The sequence below is a fragment of the Scardinius erythrophthalmus genome (genome assembly GCF_964197995.2).
Source record: "Scardinius erythrophthalmus genome assembly, chromosome: 20".
Taxonomy (NCBI): domain Eukaryota; kingdom Metazoa; phylum Chordata; class Actinopteri; order Cypriniformes; family Leuciscidae; genus Scardinius; species Scardinius erythrophthalmus.
In genome coordinates, this window is record NC_138240.1 from 2,570,732 (window position 1) to 2,593,346 (window position 22,615).

The 22,615-nt window shown below is 37.1% G+C and overlaps 1 protein-coding gene across 1 annotated transcript in view; it reads left to right on the top strand.

The window, feature by feature from the left end:
* Positions 1-1,463: 1,463 nt before the first annotated feature.
* Positions 1,464-22,615, top strand: part of crb2b (crumbs cell polarity complex component 2b) — a gene marked incomplete at its 5' end in the record, with an annotated part of 35,580 nt that continues 14,428 nt past the window's right edge. Inside the window, 6 exons of the mRNA XM_081348281.1 lie at positions 1,464-1,530; positions 13,740-14,435; positions 15,778-15,973; positions 16,821-16,960; positions 19,228-19,410; positions 19,484-19,597. Of these exons, the coding sequence (XP_081204407.1) occupies positions 1,464-1,530; positions 13,740-14,435; positions 15,778-15,973; positions 16,821-16,960; positions 19,228-19,410; positions 19,484-19,597 (1,396 nt within the window). The remainder of the gene's footprint in view (positions 1,531-13,739; positions 14,436-15,777; positions 15,974-16,820; positions 16,961-19,227; positions 19,411-19,483; positions 19,598-22,615) is intronic.

Genomic DNA, 22,615 nt, shown 5'->3' on the forward strand with positions numbered 1-22,615 from the left:
TGTGTGTCCCGTCAGGAATGCAGACTGGAGTTGTTGAATGAAGATACCTGTGTGTTCACCATCAGCAGAAGTCGTTCATGAACCAGCGTGAGTGTTTATGAGATCAGATCGGTATTAATGTCAGAGCCGATCAGAGTAAAGACAGCTGACAGCGTTCACAATCATCTGCACAATATATATTTCATCATATATATATATTTGTTTAGGCTGTTAATCTACATTTTAAATGTATGTGAAAATGATAATAAAAGTTTAAAATATATATGTTTTTTTTTGTCACATGACTATATTACTAGTATGTTAACTGAGTAAGTGTAGATAAGTGGTTTATCTAGGAGATAAATATATATAAAAAATACGTTATTTTACATGTTCAAATGTGTTTTTTTTTACTCCAGGGATATTAAAGTTAACTAAAATTAAAGCCATAAAAATGTTTTTACTTAAAATAATATATATATATATACTGTATACAGTATATACACTAATTATTTTGTTTAAATTGATTGAAATAACTAAAACTGAAATAAATTCAAAATAAAACATTAAAGTAACAACAAAAAACTTACAACAAAATTACTGAGCAAATTAACTAAACTTAAAATATTAAAATAAAAACTAATTCAAAATATTAATAGCATCTTAATGATAGCAACACTTGCTCTAAATATTTGAGATTTTGGTTCAAAAGTTTACTTAATCTAAAAACTACTTTAAGCAACTTTTTCTGTTTATTGTTGTTATTATTTTGCATGCAGTTTTGTTATTATTTATGCATCTTTCATGCATTTCATTATTGAGAGACAAAATGATTTAAAGAAATTGTGAACAATTGCAACATTCTCTCTCTCTCTCTCTCTCTCTCTCTCTCTCTCTCTCTCTCTCCCTCCCTCTCTCTCTAGGCTATTTACTATGTTCTTTCTTCACATTTCTGTCAGGTTTAACAGCGGAATTAGCTTAAACTAACACTCATTTGTTATGAAGGTCATGTAAAAGTGGTCAGAGGTAATGGCCATCTGCTCCTAGAGAGAGAGAGAGAGAGAGACAGAGGGAGGGAGGAGTTCTACAGTGACAATCATAGTGAGTGAGAGAGAGAGAGAGAGAGAGAGAGACACACACACACACACACACACACACACACACACAGAGAGAGAGGGAGAGAGAGAGAGAGTGTGTGAGTAGCGACAGGGATGAAGATTTGACAGATTGTGCTCCTCCATCCAGCTGAAGAGAGTTTGATAGGAGCAGGATAAAGGATAAACTTCCACGCCGTGTTTTCCATCATCCCAGAGAGAGAGAGAGAGAGAGAGAGAGAGAGAGTGAGTGAGTGAGTGAAGGAGTTGAACTGATCGAGACTCGGAGAACACACAGATCTTCCCTCAGGATGAAAACACGATGATCTGGGAATATTTCCACTCGTGTCCGCAGGTTTAGAGGCTGGAAGTCGAGCATCACTTCAGGACATGGAGTTTGGACGGATTTATGTACGATATAAAAGAGCAGTCCTGCTGTCGTTCATGTTCAAGCTGGGTAAGAGACACGTCTTTTATGACTTCATTTTTTACCTATTTCTAAAGCGCATTTGAGTGATGAAAAACCCATGTGAAGGGTTCAGTTAGATTTGTTTTAATTTTTTTCAAAAGTGACAGACTAAAGATATTTATAATGTTTCAGAAGATTTATATTTCAAATAAAAGCTGTTCTTTTGAACTTTCTATCTAAAAAAATGTTTTTTTTTTGTTTGTTTTGTTTTTTTATCATGGTTTCCACAAAATATGAAGCAGCACAACATTGATAATAATCATAAATGTTTCTTGAGCATCAAATCATCATATTAGAATGATTTCCGAAGGATCATGTGACACTGAAGACTGGAGTTATGATGATCACAGGAATAAAATTCATTTTAATATATATACATATAGAAATTTGTATCAACTTTCCCCCGAACTTTTGTACAGTATAATAGAGCTTATAGTAGAAAACAGTTAATGTATAACATGTCCATAACATTTTTATATAGAAGAATTAAACAAATATAGCACTAAATATTGAATAGCATGTCACACTACAGGACACCGTTGTGACGCACATTATTATATTATTATTAGACTTTATATATAGCCTGTGTTTTGTTTGGATTCTCTAAAGCCTGTAATTAAAGGATTCAATGCAACAAGTGTCTCAGTGAAGAGTTCTGCATTATGAGGCTGAGCTTCTGCAGTTGACAGGTTGTTTTGTCCTGTAAGCAGATGCGTTTACTGAGTGTGTGTGTGTGTGTGTGTGTGTGTGTGTGTGTGTGTGTATGATAGAGAGAGTAGTGTCACCATCTGCGGTGGGGTGTCCTAAGAGAAGAGGTGCAGTAATTGGGAATTAGCGTATAGAGGACGAGTGCAGCCAGCTGGCCGTCAGATCCCAATGAGTGAGAATCAGAGAAACACACACACCAGGCCCGGCGCCACGAGGGGGCAAAAGGGGGCATTGCCCCCTCAGATCTGATTTGTGCCCCCTCAGTTTCATTTTTGTATTTATGGTTACAAATGAAATGTTTAACCTTTTGAGCGGTACAGTCCCATATATGGGATTTTTTTTTTATTTCAGTGCCCCTGAGAGTACGGTCCCACATATGGGATTTAGAATGTTCGGTTACGTGACATAACGGCCAGATTCAAACTGTGCTTTCGCGCGTTGGTTGGCGCTGAGCCAGAGTCGGACGCGCTCAGCGCTGTCATATATCACAACTATGCAGTGTTTTCAACCTCACAATTTTTATTTTAGGTTTCAGACAATTAAATACACATTAAGCACTAGTAAAACAATACATTTGGAGTTTGTAAAATACACACTGATGTCTGTGGAAGCAGCAATAACAATCTATTCAAATATAATTTGCCGACGTGTGCTATTCATCATATCAGACAAACACAGTGGAAGTAACTATAAAGTAGTTTACTCTATTCTTCTATTCCACTTTCTTGCATGTATTTCGGGAGAAATTGATGACTCACAGGATTCTCAGAACGCGGCGCAAAGAAACAGCCATCTCACGTTATAGATCAAGATCAAGATTATTTATAAAGGTTTTTAAATGACCAAAAACACTCACATACACATTTTTTTTATCAGATAGTTGATGACATGATAAGCAAGTTTGTGAGTATTTTGAATCAAAAAGGGAAAAGGAAATAAAAGCGATATATCCGCGGTGTGTCACGTGACAAATATGACGCGTTGCCATGGAAACATTAAGGGGGAACGTTCTAAATTCTAAAATAACAGTCGCCTTGAAAAAACTCCGAGTCAGTTAGAATATTAAAATTAAGCGTGAAAGGGTTAATATATGCATAATAAATGAAGCTGGCTTATCTTTTTTTACTAAGCAAGTTATTGTGTATTGTTCATTGATGGTATAAAGTTAAGCCCCCTTAACAATTTCACATGCCCCCTCAGTCATTTCATTCTGCAGCCGGGCCTGACACACACACACACACACACTGCGCTCAAACACACACACACACTCCTTCAGCTGCTGCTGGGCTCCTGAGGGGGAAACTAGCATGACAACATAAGTTTGGGTGTAAACTCGAATGCATCTTTTAATTGGAGTCAATGTAAAGCTGCGCGACTAATTGTTAAAAGACTGTGATCTCGATTCAAAAACTCACGCGATCTTATTACTAAATAACAGTGATTAAAGGGTTCGTTCACTCAAAAATTAATATTCTGTCAACCTTTGCTCACCTTTTGAAAGTAACTTTTTCGCCGGTGTTGCCAGGGTTTTACTTTTCAGTTACTAGGGTGTTCTGGGTTGTTGATAGGGCATTGCTAAGTGTTTTGGTTCGTTTGTAGGGTGTTGCTAGGGCATTGCTAGGCTGTTTCTTGGGTGTTTGGTTGCTTGGGCATTGCTAAGTGATTTATAGTGTTGTTGGTTGCTAGGGCATTGCTAGGCTGTTTCTAGGTTGTTGTGGATGATTGCTAGGGCATTGCTTGGTGGTTTATAGGGTGTTGTTGGTGGCTGCTAGGGCGTTGTTAGGCTGTTTCTAGGGTGTTGTGTTTGGTTGCTAGGGCATTGCTAGGCTGTTTCTAGGTTGTTGTCAGTGGTTGCTTGAGCATTGCTGGGGTGTTTCTAGGATGTTGTGGATGATTGCTAGGGCGTCGTTAGGCTGTTTCTAGGGTGTTGTTGTTGGTTGCTAGGGCGTTGCTAGGCTGTTTCTAGGATGTTGTGGGTGATTGCTAGGGTGTTGTTTTGTGGTTGCAGGGCGTTGCTTGGTGGTTCATAGGGTGTTGTTGGGCATTGCAAGGCTGTTTCTAGGGTGTTGTGGGTGGTTGCTAAGGTGTTGCTTGGTTGCTAGGGCATTGCTTGGCTGTTTCTAGGATGTTGTGGGTGGTTGCTAGGGCGTTGCTTGGTGGTTTATAGGGTGTTGGTGGTGGTTGCTAGGGTGTCGCTAGGCTGTTTCAAGGGTGTTGTGGGTGGTAGCTAGGGCATTGCTGTGCTGTTTCTAGGATGTTGTGGGTGGTTGCTAGGGCGTTGCTTGGTGGTTTATAGGGTGTTGGTGGTGGTTGCTAGGTTGTCGTTAGGCTGTTTCTAGGGTGTTGTGGGTGGTTGCTAGGGTATTGCTGTGCTGTTTCTAGGATGTTGTGGGTGGTTGCTAGGGCATTGCTTGGTGGTTTATAGGGTGTTGTTGGTGGTTGCTAGGGTGTTGCTAGGCTGTTCCTCCTTTAATGTGCATCTGTGGGATTCTTCCACCTGTTTTCTGGTCCAGCAGGTGAAAATAGTGCATCTGATCACTTGGTAAAATAGCAGCACACTCTCCTCAACAACACACGATTTGAAGGAATCATTCAGGACTGGATGATTCACACTCCGTTTGCTTGAGCAATAGTAAACTTGATGCTTGCAACTAATGAGCTGTTTATCACAGTTCATCATTAGCTTATGAGTGTGTCATCATGCCGTTCGGATGAGTGTGTCTCTCATTGTTCTGGTGGGAGTTTCAGTGCAAGTGATTTCGGGAGCTCCATCCTAATGAAGCCGTGACCTATTTCTGCACTTGCGGGAAGCCTGAATTCTGGGTACTTTTGGGCAGATTGAAAGCGCAGGGCAAGATGTGCGACATAGTTGACCATCGCCATGGAAACCCCGCTGGAGAGCTCTGCCACTTCACTCTTTGTGTTTAAGTGGAATAGCAGCTCACAGTTGTTTTGACTGAATGTATTTTTAAGCTGTGATGAAGCCGTGACCATGACTGGAGGAACTTTGAAGTTTGTGTTTGAAAACAACATGTAAAATTCTTTCTCCAGGGAGTTATTGTTGTTTTCCAAGGATTTAGTTACATTAAACCCATGATCTCCAGAAAAGTGTTTGTGTTTTCCAGTATAGAGGGATGTTTTCTGGAATTGCATCAGAACGGCACAGAGACACTTATCTCAGATGGATGAAGTGAGACTCAAAACACATAGTTTAGAGGAGTTTATATTTATATATATATATATTTTTTTCTCTTTTTCTCTTTTTGGTTTAAAAATATATCTAATATATATTTTATTTTATTTTAATTAAAAAAAAATTTAACATGGTTTTACCAAAAAATAATGGATCAATTTAATGCATCCTTCCTCAATAAAAATATTAATATCATTAATTTATTCATTTATTGAATAAAAAAAAAACAAGTCATAATGACTCCTTTTGAATGGTTGTGTGTATGTGTGAGAGTGTGAGGGAGTGTGTGTGTGTTTGTGTGTGAGAGAGAGAGTGCAAGGGAGTGTGTGTGTGTGAGAGAGAGAGAGAGAGAGAGAGAGAGAGAGAGAGAGTGAAGGAGTGTGTGTGAGAGACAGAGTGTGAGGGAGTGTGTGTTTGTGAGAGACAGAGTGCGAGGGAGTGTGTGTGTGTGTGTGTGTGTGTGTGTGTGTGAGAGAGAGTGTGAGAGAAAGTGTGAGGGAGTGTGTGTGTGTGTGTGTGTGTGTGTGTGAGAGTGTGAGTGTGAGTGTGAGTGTCTCCTCCCTGCTCTCTCTGCTGTTGGTGTGAGTCTGTACCAGGCTCAGGATTCCTCCGTCTCTCTGGAGATCTTCATCTGTCGGACACAGATGTCAGAGAGCGTCGGGTCACACACACTAATGTGTGTTGTGTCGTGTTTCTCCAGTCAGAATGAGTGTTTGATGAAGTCCAGGAGCAGCACTCTCTCAAACATTATTCCTTTATCTTACAAACCAGATCAAATATGTCATATATCAAATATGTAATTTTCGGTCCCACTTTATATTAAGTGGCTTTAAGTACAATGTACGTATTGTGTTCAGGTTGTATTGTAAAACACATTGTGCTGCTATTGAGGTGTGATACGGGTAAGGTTAGGGACAGGTGTGTGTGGTATGGGTGGGTTTAAGGGTGGGTTAAGGTGTAAGGGAAGGGTCAACAGTGTAATTACAAATGTAATTACATAAATTAATTACAGCTGTAATTACATGTAGGTATTTTCAAAATATAAGTACAATGTAAAAACATGTATGTACACAATATGTCCATTGTATCAAATTATTAATTTCAATGTAAGTACATAGTACTTAAAGCCACTTAATATAAAGTGGGACCTAATGTTCTTCTAAAACACGTCAAAAATACATTTGAAATAATATTAAAAGTCGGATTGTTCATTCTGCTTCACCTGCGAACAAACTGTATTCATATACTATATATATCTATATCTTTGCACAAATGTAAACTGTATTTTCGCACAACTCTATATGCATACATACAGTAAACTCGAACAAATCAAAACTACATAGAAATTCTCAACTGGACGATTTTTATTTTGTAAAATTATACAATATTATCGTTTAGCAGTTGGATATATAAGTACGTACAACTTTATCCGAATACATACAGTACACTCAAGTAAAGCGATATATAATTTAGCAAATCTCAACTACGTAATTGCTTGTATCATAGCATTATATTATAACTATATTATCGCCCAGCTCCAGTGAAGATATTAGGATATTATAAACAATAACATCATGATTTTCTGTAAAGCTGCTTTAAAACTGTGTGTATTACATAAAAATAACTAGTGTCTTTTGAAGATTCTTAATGTTGAATATGGAGCCACATATTTGATTCTCATTTGTTCAGGGTAATAACAGCAGTTGGCTGAAATATGCAATATATTTTTGACTGGCTATGACAAAGAAAACATGACAGAAACAGCCTGTGTATGAAATGCCTTTAAGCGAGAGACTGTACCTGTGTGTTCATTACGGCTGCTTTAGAGTTTCATCAAAACAGGATTTGGGGAAACTTAAGCTCAGGGCTGTTAGTGTGCCGTTATCTGTGTGGATTGTAGTTTTAGGGTCACTTACACTTTACTTTTCTAATGGCTCTTTATTGCTCTGCTGTTTAAATGCAGATGATCGCAGACTGAACAGAACTCAGTAACCGTAAAGAATGATTTTTCTTACTCAGTGTTTCTGTCTTGCTTTCCAGTACAAATATCAAATTATTCTTAAATCAAGATACATTTACTTGAGAAGCAAAATGACTGAAGATATTAAGTCTTGTTCACTAGAAAAATAACATTGTTTTCCCAATTTTTTCTTGTTTTAAGTACAAACGCACTTAATTTTGATGATTTTTTTCAGTAATTTTCCTTCTCAAGTAAATTTATCTTGATTTAAGATTTTTTTGGTATTTTTAATGGAAGACAAGACAAAAATACTAAGCAAAAAAGCTATTGCTGTAAAATCGGTTAATCACAATTAATCGCATCTGACATAAAAGTTTATAAATGTATATATATGTGTGTGTGTGTATGTTCATATATATAGATATAGATATAGATATTATATATAGATATTATATATATTTACAAACTTTTATGTTCGATGCGATTAATCACATTTTTTCCAGTTTATGCATGTAAAAGGTTGAGTTTGCTGATTAGACACACTGGCTTGTAGAAAAGCAAATAATAGTGAATGGTATGTGTTTATTAAAGGATCTGTAGTGGTTTTTCTCTGGACGGGGGTCAGAGACAGTCTTCTGTCCTGAGGGTTCATACCACACGTCTCTTTGAGGGGGTTTGAAGACTCTTCTGCTGCTCTGAGATGTTTTTCACTTGACTTTATTGTAAAGTGAAGCTTCTGAAGCCCATCGTAAGCTCTGCCTGCCCCGTCTAGACTTCAGATCCACACTTTTATTTCATTTTTATTTCAACATCTTGTTACAGCATCTATCTACAACAATATTCTTTACGATCAGTGTTCAAGTCTCTTTCTAAAGCTCATCTCTCTCTCTCTCTCTCTCTCTCTCTCTCTCTCTCTCTCTCTCTCTCTCTCTCTCTCTCTCTCTCTCTCTCTCTCTCTCTCTCTCTCTCTCTCTCTCTCTCTCTCTCTCCCCCCCCCCTCAGAGCAGATGATCCTGGATTAGAGGAGACTGTAGGTCATTCACAGTCACTAGACCTCTTGACACAGTTTCTCTCTCTGCTCTTGTTTACTGAAAGTGTGAAGGCTTACGTTTAAAGACTAATGTTTAAATGTGTCCTTCACTTCTTATTCAGTATTTTTGCCTTGTTTTTCTGCAAAACAACCTCCAAACATCCTTAAACAAAATACATTTCCTTGAGAAGAAGAATTCTGTAGAATATTAAGACAAATACTTCCATTTAATATTAGTTAACTATATTAACTAACAATGATAAATACTTTTAAAGCATTTATTAATCTTAGTTAAAGGACAAGTTCAGTATTTTACACTTAAAGCCCTGTTTTCAGATTTGAAATTTGGACACATGCTGCTGTCCCGAGAATTTTAGGTTTCTTTCGCTTCTCCCCCCCACCTAATGGCTGCATGTGTGCACTGGAACAATCCTTCCTAAAACGCATTAAACTTTCGTTTACAAAGACGTGAAACGGAAGAATGTACGGGTGTGAGGCGTTTGGAAAAATAGGTCCACAGTTTTACAACGAATGGTAAAACACCTGTTGGAAAGCATCTTTTGCAGTGCTTTTTGTGTGAGCATATCAGTGAACACCCCTGACCACTCGGTGAGTTTCACATCTTTGTAAACGAAAGTTTAATGCGTTTTAGGAAGGATTGTTCCAGTGCACATATGCAGCCATTGTGGAGGTGGGGGGGGGGGGTGATTTCAATCTTAACCGGTCTATTTCATCAGAAACGATCTGAAAACAGGGCTTTAAGTGTAAAATACCGAACTTGTCCTTTAATGTTCATTTCAGCATTTACTAATACATTATTAAATCAAAAGTTGAGTTGACATGAACTAACAGTGTTTTTTATTGACTAATGTTACCAAAGATTAATAAATACTGTAACAAATGTATTGCTAGCTAATGCAATAACCAACATGAACTAATTTAGACTATTCCATAAATCTAAAATTGACTGATTCTCAAAATAACAAAAACAAATAGTGGGAAAAATGGTTTATGCTTATTAGTACTGGTTTAGTTTAGCTAATGGACCTGCATAACCTTTCTATTTACAAGCACAACTTCACTGGTTCAGTGTTGTTGCTGGTTAAGATAGATCCTAGATTGTAAGCTACAATCATAAAAGTATGACATTTGCAGTTATTTCTCAAATGTAGTCACCGGTAACCAGCATGGAGCAGTTATTGAGGGTTTGCAGGCTTTGTGATTGACACAGGTATATTTAGCATCACGTGTGTGAGGACGGATTAGTCTCGGTGACTGGTGGTCGGTCAAGCTGACACAATCCATTGACGGAGCATCTGGTGGAGGTTAAGTCAGTGTGTGTAAGTGTGTGAGTGTGTAAGACGGTTACGCCGCGCGCCCATCTGCCGGTGGAGGTGCTAGTGAGGAAAACCCCTTTATCCCACTTCAATCCCAGTCTAAATCTGCAGTTTCCAGCCCGATGTGTGTGTGTGTTCAGGACTGCTATCACACAACACACTTTTCCTGATTGTCATTTTAAAGGCTCTTGCAGCTCTTATCTGAGATCTCGGTGACATTAAAGGGTTAGTTCACCCAAAAATGAAAATTCTGTCAGTAATTACTCGCCCTCATGTTGTTCCAACCCCGTAAGACTTTCGCTCATCTTCAGAACACAAATGAAGATTTTTTTTTTTTAAATCAGAGAGCTGTCTCACTCCTCCATAGACTTTTCTGTAATTGAAACTTGCCGGCCCAGAAAGTTAGTAAAGACAATGTTTAAAATAGTCCAAGTGACTACAGTGGCTCAACCTTAAGTTTATCAAGTGACGAGAATACTTTTTGTGCGCTTAACAACTTTATTCAACTCTTCATGTTCTTCTGTGTTCCTCTGAGTGAGTTCTCGTAGTGTAACAGCGCAGCGCTTCTGGGTTGTACCAGAATCTATCTATCTATCTATCTATCTGTCTGTCTGTCTGTCTGTCTGTCTGTCTGTCTGTCTGTCTGTCTGTCTGTCTGTCTGTCTGTCTGTCTGTCTGTCTGTCTGTCTGTCTGTCTATCTGTCTATCTATCTATCTATCTATCTATCTATCTATCTATCTATCTATCTATCTATCTATCTATCTATCTATCTATCTATCTATCTATCTATCTATCTATCTATCTATCTATCTATCTATCTATCTATCTAATCTATCTATAGGGTCTGGCAATCAGTATCTTGACGATTTGGGAGAAATGTTTGAGCAAGCATGTGATGAAAATAGGGAAATTTATGTCCTGGGAGACCTTAACATTGATTTTCTTGCATCAAAATGTTCGCTGAAAAAGAAAATTCTTACTATAACTGGGGCCTGTAATCTGGTTCAGGTTATTAATCAGCCAACCAGGGAATTTGTTAATAAGACAGGACTTATATCATCCACATGTATAGATCATATTTATACTAATGTAGCTGAACTCTGTTCTAAAGCTGTATCAATTTCGATCGGCTTTTGTGATCATAATTTGGTGGGCTTATCCAGGAAAACTAAAGTTCCAAAGGCGGGGCCACAAATTGTATATAAAAGAATGTACAAGGGTTTTGACTGTGATTCATATGTGGAAGATGTTGGAAATATCTGTTGGTCTGATGTCATTCAACAGAAAGACCCAGATACTGCACTTAATGTATTTATGAAATTGCTGGCCCCGGTTATGGATAAGCATGCACCTGTTAGGAGGCTGACTGTTAGAGCTGCTAGGACTCCTTGGGTTGATGAGGAATTAAAAGGATATATGGGTCAAAGAGAAAATGCAAGAGAAGTGGCAAAGAAGTCTGGATTATTATATGATTGGCAAATATATTGTAAATTGAGGAATTATGTTACCAACCTGAATAGAAAGAAGAAGAAACTGTATTATGAATCCAGGATTAATTGTATAAAACATGATGGAAAAAAGCTCTGGAGCACCTTAAATGATATCATGGGTAGAAAGAGTAATTTGACCCCATCATGGATTGAAGTGGAAGGATCGTTTATAACTAAACCTGTAGACATTGCAAATTATTTTAATGATTACTTCATTGATAAAGTTTGTAAACTAAGGCAGAAAATGCCAACATCATGCTGTGAGTCAACTTATTTATGTATATTAGAAGAAATAATGAATGATAAGAATTGTTCATTTCGAGAAGTGACAAGAGAAGAAGTAAAACAACTATTATTGTCTATTAATAATGACAAGCCAACCGGTACGGACAACCTGGATGGAAAGCTATTGAGGATGGTAGCAGACCATATTGCCACTCCCATACGTTATATTTTTAATTTGAGTCTTGAGAGGAAAGTGTGCCCACAAGTGTGGAAAGAGGCAAAGGTAATCCCCTTAGCGAAAAATGCTCGTGCTGTTTTTTCTGGCTCTAATAGTCGACCAATTAGTTTGTTACCTGTTTTAAGTAAACTTTTAGAAAAAAATTGTATTTAACCAGATACAAGGTTATTTCACTATGAATGATTTGTTAAGCAAATACCAGCATGCTTATAGAGAAGGACATTCAACTTGTACAGCTCTTGCACAAATGACAGATGATTGGTTACATTATATTGATCACCAAAATATTGTCGGAGCAGTATTATTAGATTTTAGTGCTGCTTTTGACATAATCGACCATAGTTTGTTATTAGGGAAACTCAAATGTTATGGTTTTACACCATCTGCATTAGCATGGGTAGAGAGCTACTTGACAGATAGAACACAGAAGGTGTATTTCAATGGAAGCTTCTCTGAGGTGAGGACTGTAGCATGTGGGATTCCACAAGGGTCTTCATTAGGACCATTGCTTTTTTCTATCTTTACGAATGATCTCCCATTGGTCTGTAAAAGAGCTTCTGTGTCTATGTATGCGGATGATGTAACGCTTTATATGCCTGCACCAGCTTTAGAAAATATTACTGCAGCTCTCAACAATGAGTTGCTGATGGTATTTAATTGGGTTATTGATAATAAACTTGTTTTAAATTTAGCTAAGACTAAAAGTTTCTTATTTGGAACTAAATGTTCATTAAAAACAAGGCCCATGTTGGATTTAGCACTAAATAATGTTGCTGTTGAGCAGGTACATGAAATAAAGCTTCTTGGGGTAACCTTAGACTGTACCTTGTCGTGGTCAAGACATATAGGAGAAGTGGTGAAAAAGATGGGGAGAAATATATCTGTAGTTAAAAGGTGTTATTCGTTTTTAAATCCATATTTAACTAAACATGTTTTGCAGACCCTAGTGTTATCACACTTAGATTATTGCTCTGTGGTTTGGTCAGGAACTACAAAGAAGAATTTAGGGAAACGACAGAGGGTTCAGAATAGAGCTGCTAGTTTAGCCCTTTGTTGTACAATAAGGGCTAATGTTAACAAAGTGCACGGCAAACTTTTCTGGTTAACGGTTGATGGGAGGTTAAAAGCATCACTTCTTCTTGACTTTATAAATAAAATTAATGTATGGAAAACTCCTGATTGTCTGTATAGGCAACTTACTCTGAGTTCTAATGTACATACATATCCCACGAGGCATGCCGTCATTGGTAAATATATTATTCCAAAATCCAGAACAAACTCAAAACGACGTACAGTGTTGTATAGAGCTATGGTTGAATGGAACTCTCTTCCAGGTCATATTGTTAAAACTCAAAATAATATTGGTTTTAAAAAACAAATAAAGGATTTTTTTTATGTTAGCTTATATTAGTAGATAGAGTATATTGTATGTGTTTGTGTGTATGTGTAAGTGTATATGTATATACAGTATGTGTGTGTATGTATGTATATATGTATTTTATGAGAATTTGTTGTTTCAGTGGATGATTGTGCATTGGTTGTGTATGTTGGTAATATGTTCAATTGTGTATTGATTATGTAGTGCGTTTTTTTTTTTTTTATTCGTGTTATGTGTTGTGTGTGGACCCCAGGAAGAGTAGCGGATGCATTTTGTTGCATCAGCTAATGGGGATCCTAATAAAATAAAAAAATAAATATCTATCTATCGATCTATCTATCTATCTATCTATCTATCTCTGTCTGAATCAACATGCACAGTTTAATTATTCGCAAATTGCAAATTTGGATTATTCAATTCAGAATTAAATTGGGACTTTCTCAGTTCAGTTTTGATTAGTGCACAATCCTGCTTTGCACAACTGGAATGTGAAGAATTCCATAAAAACCCCTCACACACTTGACCTTTAACCTCGGCTTGCTCTAGGGTCACAGTCCCTGCAGTGTGTGTATGCAAGTCAACTTTGCATTGAAACATCTCCTAATGACTAATTCTAAATCGTGGCTTGTACCCGCAGGTGTGTTCTGCACGGTCACGTCTGAAGTGTGTGTGTCTTCTCCATGCCAGAACAACAGCACCTGTGTACCGACTGTGAACGGCTACGAGTGTGTGTGCTCTCGCTCTCCGCCTCTATACACAGGTGTAAACTGTGAGCTTTTATACGACCCGTGTGAAGATGCAGGCTGTGTCTCCGGGTGCAACAGCACTTTAGGAACGGAGAACTACACTTGTGTGTGTCCCGACGGGTTCGACGGACTCAACTGCACCCTGGACATCGATGAATGTGAGAGCAGCCCGTGTCCGGGGGTCAAGAGCTTCTGCGTGGATGAGGTTAACGGATACTCGTGTCACTGTCCCAGCGGATACAGCGGGGAGGACTGCAGGACGAGGGTACGGGACTGTGCCGATGACCCGTGCCACAACAACGCCACCTGTGTGTGGGCGCCGGACGGGTACGAGTGCCAGTGTCCCGCGGGGTTCAGGGGTCAACACTGTGAAGAAGACGTCGACGAGTGTGTGTCGCAGCCCTGCAGGAACGGAGCCATCTGTCAGAACGGTCCTGGTGTGTATGACTGCTACTGTGTACCAGGTTTTCAAGGTTCCCACTGTGACATTGACATCAACGAGTGCGCATCCCAACCCTGTGAGAACAATGGGACGTGCATCAACGGCAAGGACCGCTACATTTGCGAATGTTTTATTGGGTTTACAGGTAAGGACTGTCAAACATACTGTGGCTAGCAAGTAATATCCGTCTTTTCTCCGTCTTGGTTAACTATAGACTCGATACAGTCCGGCTGTGAGTAACTCACTTCTAGACAAAAAATTTAATTTGTTTAAATGTCGTTTTTGCCAAAATAACTTGCGAGATGTTTGATATTCCATCATGTAAGCAAAGTCAACAGTAATTACAAGGTGTTTGGATTCATTTCTTCACTCATTTCATTTCTTTGTTATCTAATTGATGACTTGTCTATTCTTGAGATATGGTTTACACGTCTATTCAATTTTCACTGACAGCCCAAATTTTGCCTTGCTTCTTGACATCTCGGCTATTAGACGTCTTTTAAACGCAAAATTGCTTGCTGGGTACAGTGCTAATCTACTTTAATATACACTTTAAGTCAAAAACATTTTTTTTTTTTTTTGCAACAAAGAACACATTTACAATCATGAAGACCATTAACAAAACATTCGATTACAAAATAAGTTGGTTACAATACATGAGATTCTGGAATAAACTAAAGCGTGTTATATTATCTTGTAAGCATTACACCTTAGAAGAGTCTGCTCATTCTTTATGAATATCTTTTACATATTTTAAAATAATAATAGTTGTGAATGAGTAAGAGTTATATTATTGACCAAAAAATCTTGAACAAATAAAAAATTCTTATATTTGAGTTTCTTTGGACATTCTCTTTGCCGACTTTACTGCCAATAGTTGTTTATTTATTCATAATTATTTAGAAATATTTTTATCTTTTGACATTCTTTCAGCCGAATGCACTGCAAATATTTATTTATTGATTTATAATTATTATATAATATTCGTTTATTTGACTTTTCTTAGTCATTCTTTCAGCCGACTTCACTGCAAATAAAATGTATGTATTTATTTATTTATAATAATTATGTAAAAAATCTTATATTTGATTTTCTTTGGATGTTCTCTATATAAATTTATTTAAAATGAATTATTTTACTAGGTTATTATATATTTGTTTATTTATATAATTGTTTCTAAAGAATAGATGTATAAAGAATTCTATTTATAGACAATTTTTATTTGTCTACAAAAACAATTTTTTGTAAAACTAATTTTTTTTCGGCATCTAAAAAGATTAAATAAACATTGTTTATATAAACATTAAACATATATAAACATTAAATAAACATTGTCCAAATTTGACAGGTACTAGTGTATGCCATGGTACTGAATGATTATCGTTTTCATACTGCACCATTAGAAGATATACAATGTCCTAAAACAATGTTTAAAAACTCTGTTAATGTTATATTGGAAACACAGTTTGCATGTGTGTGTGTTGTAGGGGTGAAGTGTGAAGTGGACATTGATGAATGTGACGAGGATCCCTGTAAGAACGGCGCAACCTGTCATGATCACGTGGGTCTGTACACCTGTGCGTGTGTGCCGGGATACGAGGGCATCAACTGTGAGCTGGACATCGACGAGTGTGACAGTTCACCCTGCCAACATGGAGGGACGTGTGTGGATATGGTGAACAGGTGAGTGTATTTGATCAATCTGAGGTTTGTCATCTGGTTGGTTGAGTTCTACAGGAACAATGAATATGCAAATTAGTTCCCGCCTCCACTCGATCAGTGACGAACTGCAGATCCACTCGCTTGACTGATGAATTTGCACATGGTTTGTTTTAACGCATATTAAAAACACCACACAGATATATAAACAGTCCCCCTGTGGTGAAAATCCAGCTTTTAATGTTGTTTATGTGTCTATGTGGTGTTTTTAATACGCTTTAAGACAAACCATGTGTAAATTCATAAGTCGACAGCATTGCTGAGTATTTCCTCCTTAAAACTGCAGTGAACCAAAGACAGTCTCAAAAACACGCTTTGAAATCGCTGGTGTTTCTGACGTCACAAACTACCTTGTAACCAATCAGATCAACGTGTGATCGTCAACCAGTGGATCTCTGAGCTGAGTGAGTGAGTGGAGGCGGGGCTCATTTGCATATTCATCGAACCACGTATACTAAATGAGGCAAGGGTGTCGAGTTACATTCAGGCTATTTTAAGGAAAAAACATTTAAATATGTCATTTTGGTGATCAAAGATGAGTTTTAAGAGATACAACTATTGACTACAGGGGGAGTTTTCAAATAAAAATAAATGCAGTTTGCTTAAATACTGTTACCGTATTCCGTATGTATTGTGAAGTTTTTAAGGTGGAAATATTAAAGCATTAAAGCAGGTTTTAGCTACATGGAATGAGTTTAAAAGCTTTTGTACATCATTAAACTGTAAACACTAAAACACTGTGAACAGAAATGATGTTTGTCCTTTAAAACAGTTCATTTCTTCACACATCAGACTGTGCTTTGCATTATAGCTATGAGTGTGACTGCAGTGGCACTGGATTTATGGGCTCTTTCTGTGAAGAAGACATCCCCGAGTGTGTGTCTGACCCGTGTCTGCACGCTGCCACCTGCCAGGAAGGGGTTAACCAGTATTCCTGCCTCTGCTGGCCAGGTAACCAGTCTTTAATTCGGCCTATTCATCATATCTTTATTGTGTTTATTCATGCATTCAAAGGCTCATTTTGTTGCAAATCAATTCCAGCATTATAGTGTGATGAAATCAGTGATGATCTCTTACACCACACTGCCACCTAGAGAAACATGGAAGCAATTGCAAAGAGAACCATAAGATCTAAATGGACATTAGCATTGAATAAATATTATTTGTTTCTTCACACTGCTGGTGTGTTGTGTGTTCAGAGATACACTAACGACCACGACACGTTCAAAGTCACTTAAATCACCTGATGCTCAGACTGAACTTCAGCAGATCGTCTTGATCATGTCTACATCTACATTGAGTTGAGTCTGGGGAGTGTATTGTGTGTATACAGTATATGAAAGGAATGGTTGTATTGAAGTAGATGTACCATATTGTCAAAATTGCATTGTTGACAGAAAAGAAAACCGATTAGTCACATTTTATTATTTATTATTATTTATTATATTAAATGATATTATATTAAACTGATAAGTCACATTTTATTATTTTATTTTACATTATATATTATATTGTTTTACATTTTATACATTTAAAAAGGATATAAAATACTGGTTTAAAAACATTATAAACTTGTGTTTTATTTCCTCACTCCACAACAAGTCTTTTACATTTAATAGTATTCAGGAAAAAAGCAATATAAGTATAAAACAAAACAAATTATAGTGGATTCAGATTATAAAAACATACACAAGTCCATCTGTTCAAGTCATAATCTTCTCCACAGAGCTTTTAACCTCACCCAACTTTTTAATCTTTCTTTAAACTTATTAACAGTTACATTTCCCCTCGCCAATGAAGCAGAAGCACACGAATGCTCTTATAAATGCCGCTTAATAGGGCTTAGAGGTTAAAGATCTGGGAAGGCTTGATCCGTGAACTGTCACCATTGCTCTTCACCTCTGGCTGATCCAAGTGTGAAAGTCGCTTCGGATTAAAGCATCTGCTAAATCACGGCTAGCTTCACTGTAAACAAATGAGATGTTTTAATGCTGCAGCCAGTGTTATTTTAGGACCATTGAGATACTATTATAGTTTTAATTCAGATTTTGAATCAGTTATTAATTTATATATTCATATTTAATGTACAGTTGTGTGTGTGTGTGTGTGTGTGTGTGTGTGTTTATTTCAAGTAATGAAAATGTTTTTTTTTTTTTTTATGGTTTTAGTTTCAGTTTTAGTTCAGTATAAAATCCCTGAGCTGCAAAAACCATATGCACCTATAACGTATTTTGACTGTATTTATTGCCTACTGCATTGGATTAGGAATTAGTTTTTATATATTTTCTATTCTAGGTGGTATATCTATTTTCTATTCTAGATATTAGTTTTTATATATTTTCTATTCTAGGTGGTTTTTAGTGGAAGTATGAAATTGGGTTATTTTCCTTAACTAAATCTATTAAAAACATTTCTGTTAAAGTCCCCGTGAACCGGAAGTTGCAAACGACTTTTCTCCAGTGTTATGACGTATTTCCCAGTGAAACGGAATATTGAACAGAGGGCAGGGTTTTACTCTAGCGCTCCTCCTCTCCATCTCTGCTCATAGCAGACTAACGGTTTGAGGGGAGTGGTTAAGCGTTGCCCAAACCAATTCCTCAAACCTATGTCATCAGAGAAGGTCCTCCAATGCAGAGGGGAGGGGCATTTTCAGATTTTGATTAAAGATTACCATGGTAAAATTATTTTTTTTTAATATTTTCTTGCACGGATTAATTGTTCACCACAAGACTAGTAATATGCGCTAACAAAGGGTCAATTTTGATTTCATGGGGACTTTAAACATTTCTGTGAAATAAAGCTGAAATAGGCCTATCGATATTAGTTGGAAAACTTAAACTAAACAAAAAATAAACATATTTGTTTTGGCAATAAATTGAAATAAGTTTAAGTTGAAGCACTAAAATGATCAACTGGAAATAAAAATAAAATAAAATTGAAATAAAAATAAATTAGACCTAAATAGCAATATTTGAAAAAAATAATAATAATAAAATGATGAAAGCACATAATGAAACTAAAAACATTAAACTATAATAACTAATAACATGAACATTAAAAAATGTGTGCCGTCAAATCAATGAATTGCGATTAATCGCATCTCACACACTTGTATATATTTACAAACTTCACAGCGCTACAAAAATATCAAATAAAAGCTAACTGAAAATATGAAGTATAAAGTCAGTTCTCCTCGTTTCTTCTGTTCTGTATTTCAGGCTATGAAGGCGAGAACTGTGAGGTCGACGTGGACGAGTGTGACGCGAGGCCGTGTGTGAATGGCGGTGAATGTTTCCAGCGCTCCGACTCGAGACACTACAGAGTTCTGCCTGAACTGGACCAGGACTTCAGCTTCGAGAAGGCGTCTGGATACCTGTGCCACTGTCCCGCTGGGTTCACTGGTGAGAAACACCGCTGACCGCTGCTCACAGAGCATCGAACCGCATCAGTAACCGCAGCGTCTCTGTTTCTCAGGTGAAAACTGTTCAGTGAACATCGACGAATGTGAGTCGGCACCGTGTGAAAACGGAGGAACCTGTGAAGATCTCGTCAATGCATTTCAGTGCTGGTGTCCGCCGGGGTTCACAGGTGTGTACGTCTGCTCTGTGTAACCCATATCCTTTTCTGTAAAAAAATCTAGATAATGCTTAATGCAAATATATCCAATTGCTAATTGCACAGCATAGGCTCAAAAAATAGGCTTTTCAAAACTCACAAAATGTACCTATACACACAATTCACTGCAGTTTCCAGATGAAATAAACACTAGTGCCATTAAAACATTTTTATTTATTTTCTTTTCGCACAATGGGGTGCAGATCATCGATTAACAAAGACTTATTCCAGCTCCGCATGAGTGGCTTTTCTGACTCGGTAGACTTGCTCTTACAGTTACACTGCAAAAAAAGATTTTCTACCTCAGTATTTTTCTCTTGTTTTCCAGAACAAATATCTAAACATCCTTAAATCAAGATACATTTACTTGAGAAGCAAAATGACTGAAGATAACAAATGTCTTTACAGTTAAAGTCCCCCTGTAGTCAATAATTTTATCCCTTAAACCTCATCTTTGATCACAAAAATGACATAATTAAATGTTTTTTCCATGAAAAAAAAATTCTTCATGCCTTCAAATAGCTTGAATGTAACTCGACACCCTTGCCTCATTTAGTATGCGCGGTTCTATGAATATGCAAATGAGCCCCGCCTCCACTCACTCACTCAGCTCAGAGATCCACTGGTTGACGATCACACATTGATCTGATTGGTTACAAGGTAGTTTGTGACGTCAGAAACACCAGCGATTTCAAAGCGTGTTTTTGAGACTGTCTTTGGTTCACTGCAGTTTTAAGGAGGAAATACTCAGCAATGCTGTCGACTTATGAACTTACACATGGTTTGTCTTAAAGCGTATTAAAAACACCACCACAGGGGGACTTTAAAACAAGAAAAAATGTCTGCTTTTCAGAAGAATCTGTTTTCCCTTTAAATGAATGGGATAGTTCACCCCAAAATTCACTTCAACAAATGAAGTGGTACTAGATTCAAAAAACATTATTTACTCTAATAAATGTGGGAGTAAAACTGAAGAGCTCTGTATAAACTCTCACCTCAGTCTTAATCACTGAGATACAGTTTGAACTAGGGCTTCACGATATTGAAGAAAAGTGCGATAACTCATTACATAATGCGATATTCGATATGCGATACGATAATGCTTAAAGTGTGTAAAATAAACTTAAATTATCTTTAAAATATATTTAAAATCATATAACCTACATACATGTTTCACATTCTTTTTGTGACTAGAAAACATCCCTATAACTTCTGAAAGTGAACATCAGTGTAGAATAAGAAGTGTTATTTTAACATCATTGGGGTTTAGGGGTTCAGGTTATCCTACATTAGGGTTATTTAACAACAGAAACTGAATAATCAAATGTAATTGATGATGAATTGATATACTGATTCTTATTAAAGCTACAAAAGTTAATCAACCAAGAGCTGTGAGTGATTTTATCTTTGTCTTTTGATCATGACCGCAGTTATTGCATATATCGCGATATATACATTTGTGATATTTCGATAATTTCGATATAGGCCTAGTTTGAATCATAGACATGCTCCAACTTTAAGAAAACAAATCCTGTTGTAATAGTGTTTTAGTGTGAAGTGAGGTGAGACGCTTACAGGAGAGCTGCTTAAGACAGATGATCCTGACAGACCAACAAACACCCACAGCTTGGACTAATAACTTCAGGATGGCGGATTTCAGTCGTCTAGTTGAGTTTAGTTCATTTCCAGCGATCATTTTCTCAATTCAACTCTGATAGCTTGTCGAGTCACTTTTGGCCAGTGCTGTATATAATGCGTATAGCGTTTAAAAGTGGTGTAGTGCGTTCCAGGCTTCCTGAAACCTTCCCACACGGACACAGACACAACCCACATCTCCAGTAATGAGTTGGCAGAAACATTCCTGATGTCAGCACTGACAGGAGCCAGCTGGGAAGGGAGGGAATCTGTGGATTATTATCACTCATCCCTCGCACTCGCTCCGGGACGCTCGGCACCGAGAGCTCCGTCCACTGTGGCTGTGCGTTTGTGCAAAGGGGAAAAATACAAAGACGCTGGAAAGAAAGGAGCACTGAGAGAAGGAGGAAGAAAACATTGCAAACTGTCACTCGTGTCAGGACGAGAGTGACTCCGCCGGGATGAGAGGACTGATAGTGAAAGTCATTTGCAGTGGGATGCTTCTCCTGACAGGTAAAGTGTCGGAGCGCTCTGGAAGTCATGTGGAAAAAGCCTGCAGAAAACTCGGGATTCTCCTGTCCACGAAGAGCGACTGGTTCCTTCCTTTGAAATTCAATTTATGATGAATGATATCATACATAAACTGTAGACTGTGTTCTGGATTTTCAGGCACATAGTTATTATTGAAAAGCACAAATAAAGACACTCCTGTTCAACGCAACGAGGGATTTTCTCACTCAGTATTTTTGTTTTGTATTCCAGTGCAAATATGTACAATGACACATGATAAGAAGTCTTGTTTTCTGAAAAATATGTATCATAAATAAGTTTATGTTTAATTATTATTATTATTATTTAAATGGGGTCAGAAAAATAAACTTGTTTTTCCTCTGAATTAAGTGCATTTTTCTTTAGAAGAATTTCTCCAGAAAACAAGACTCTTATTTTATGTTATTTTGCATATCCGTATTTAAGAATTTCAGATATTTCTGCAAGTGGGGTCAGAAAAATAAACTTATTTTCCCTTTGCATTAAATTTCTCTGAAAACAAGAGAAAAAAATCTCAAGTAAATGTATCTTGATTTAAGAATTTAGATATTTGTACTGGAAAACTAGTGGAAAAACTATATGTCCGCTCTAGGATTGTATTGTTCCAGTTTACTCTTCAAATTTAGTATTGTGGTATTGCTAACATTGTTGGTTTCAGTTTCTTAACTTGTTTCTTTTCCCTTAACTGTAGTGCAACTTTTTGCATTCTGCATAACATGTGCTCGAATTGAGTTATCAAGTCAGTTTCATTTGTATAGTGCTTTTCACAATACACATTGTTTTCAAGCAGCTTATCCGTAATCTTAT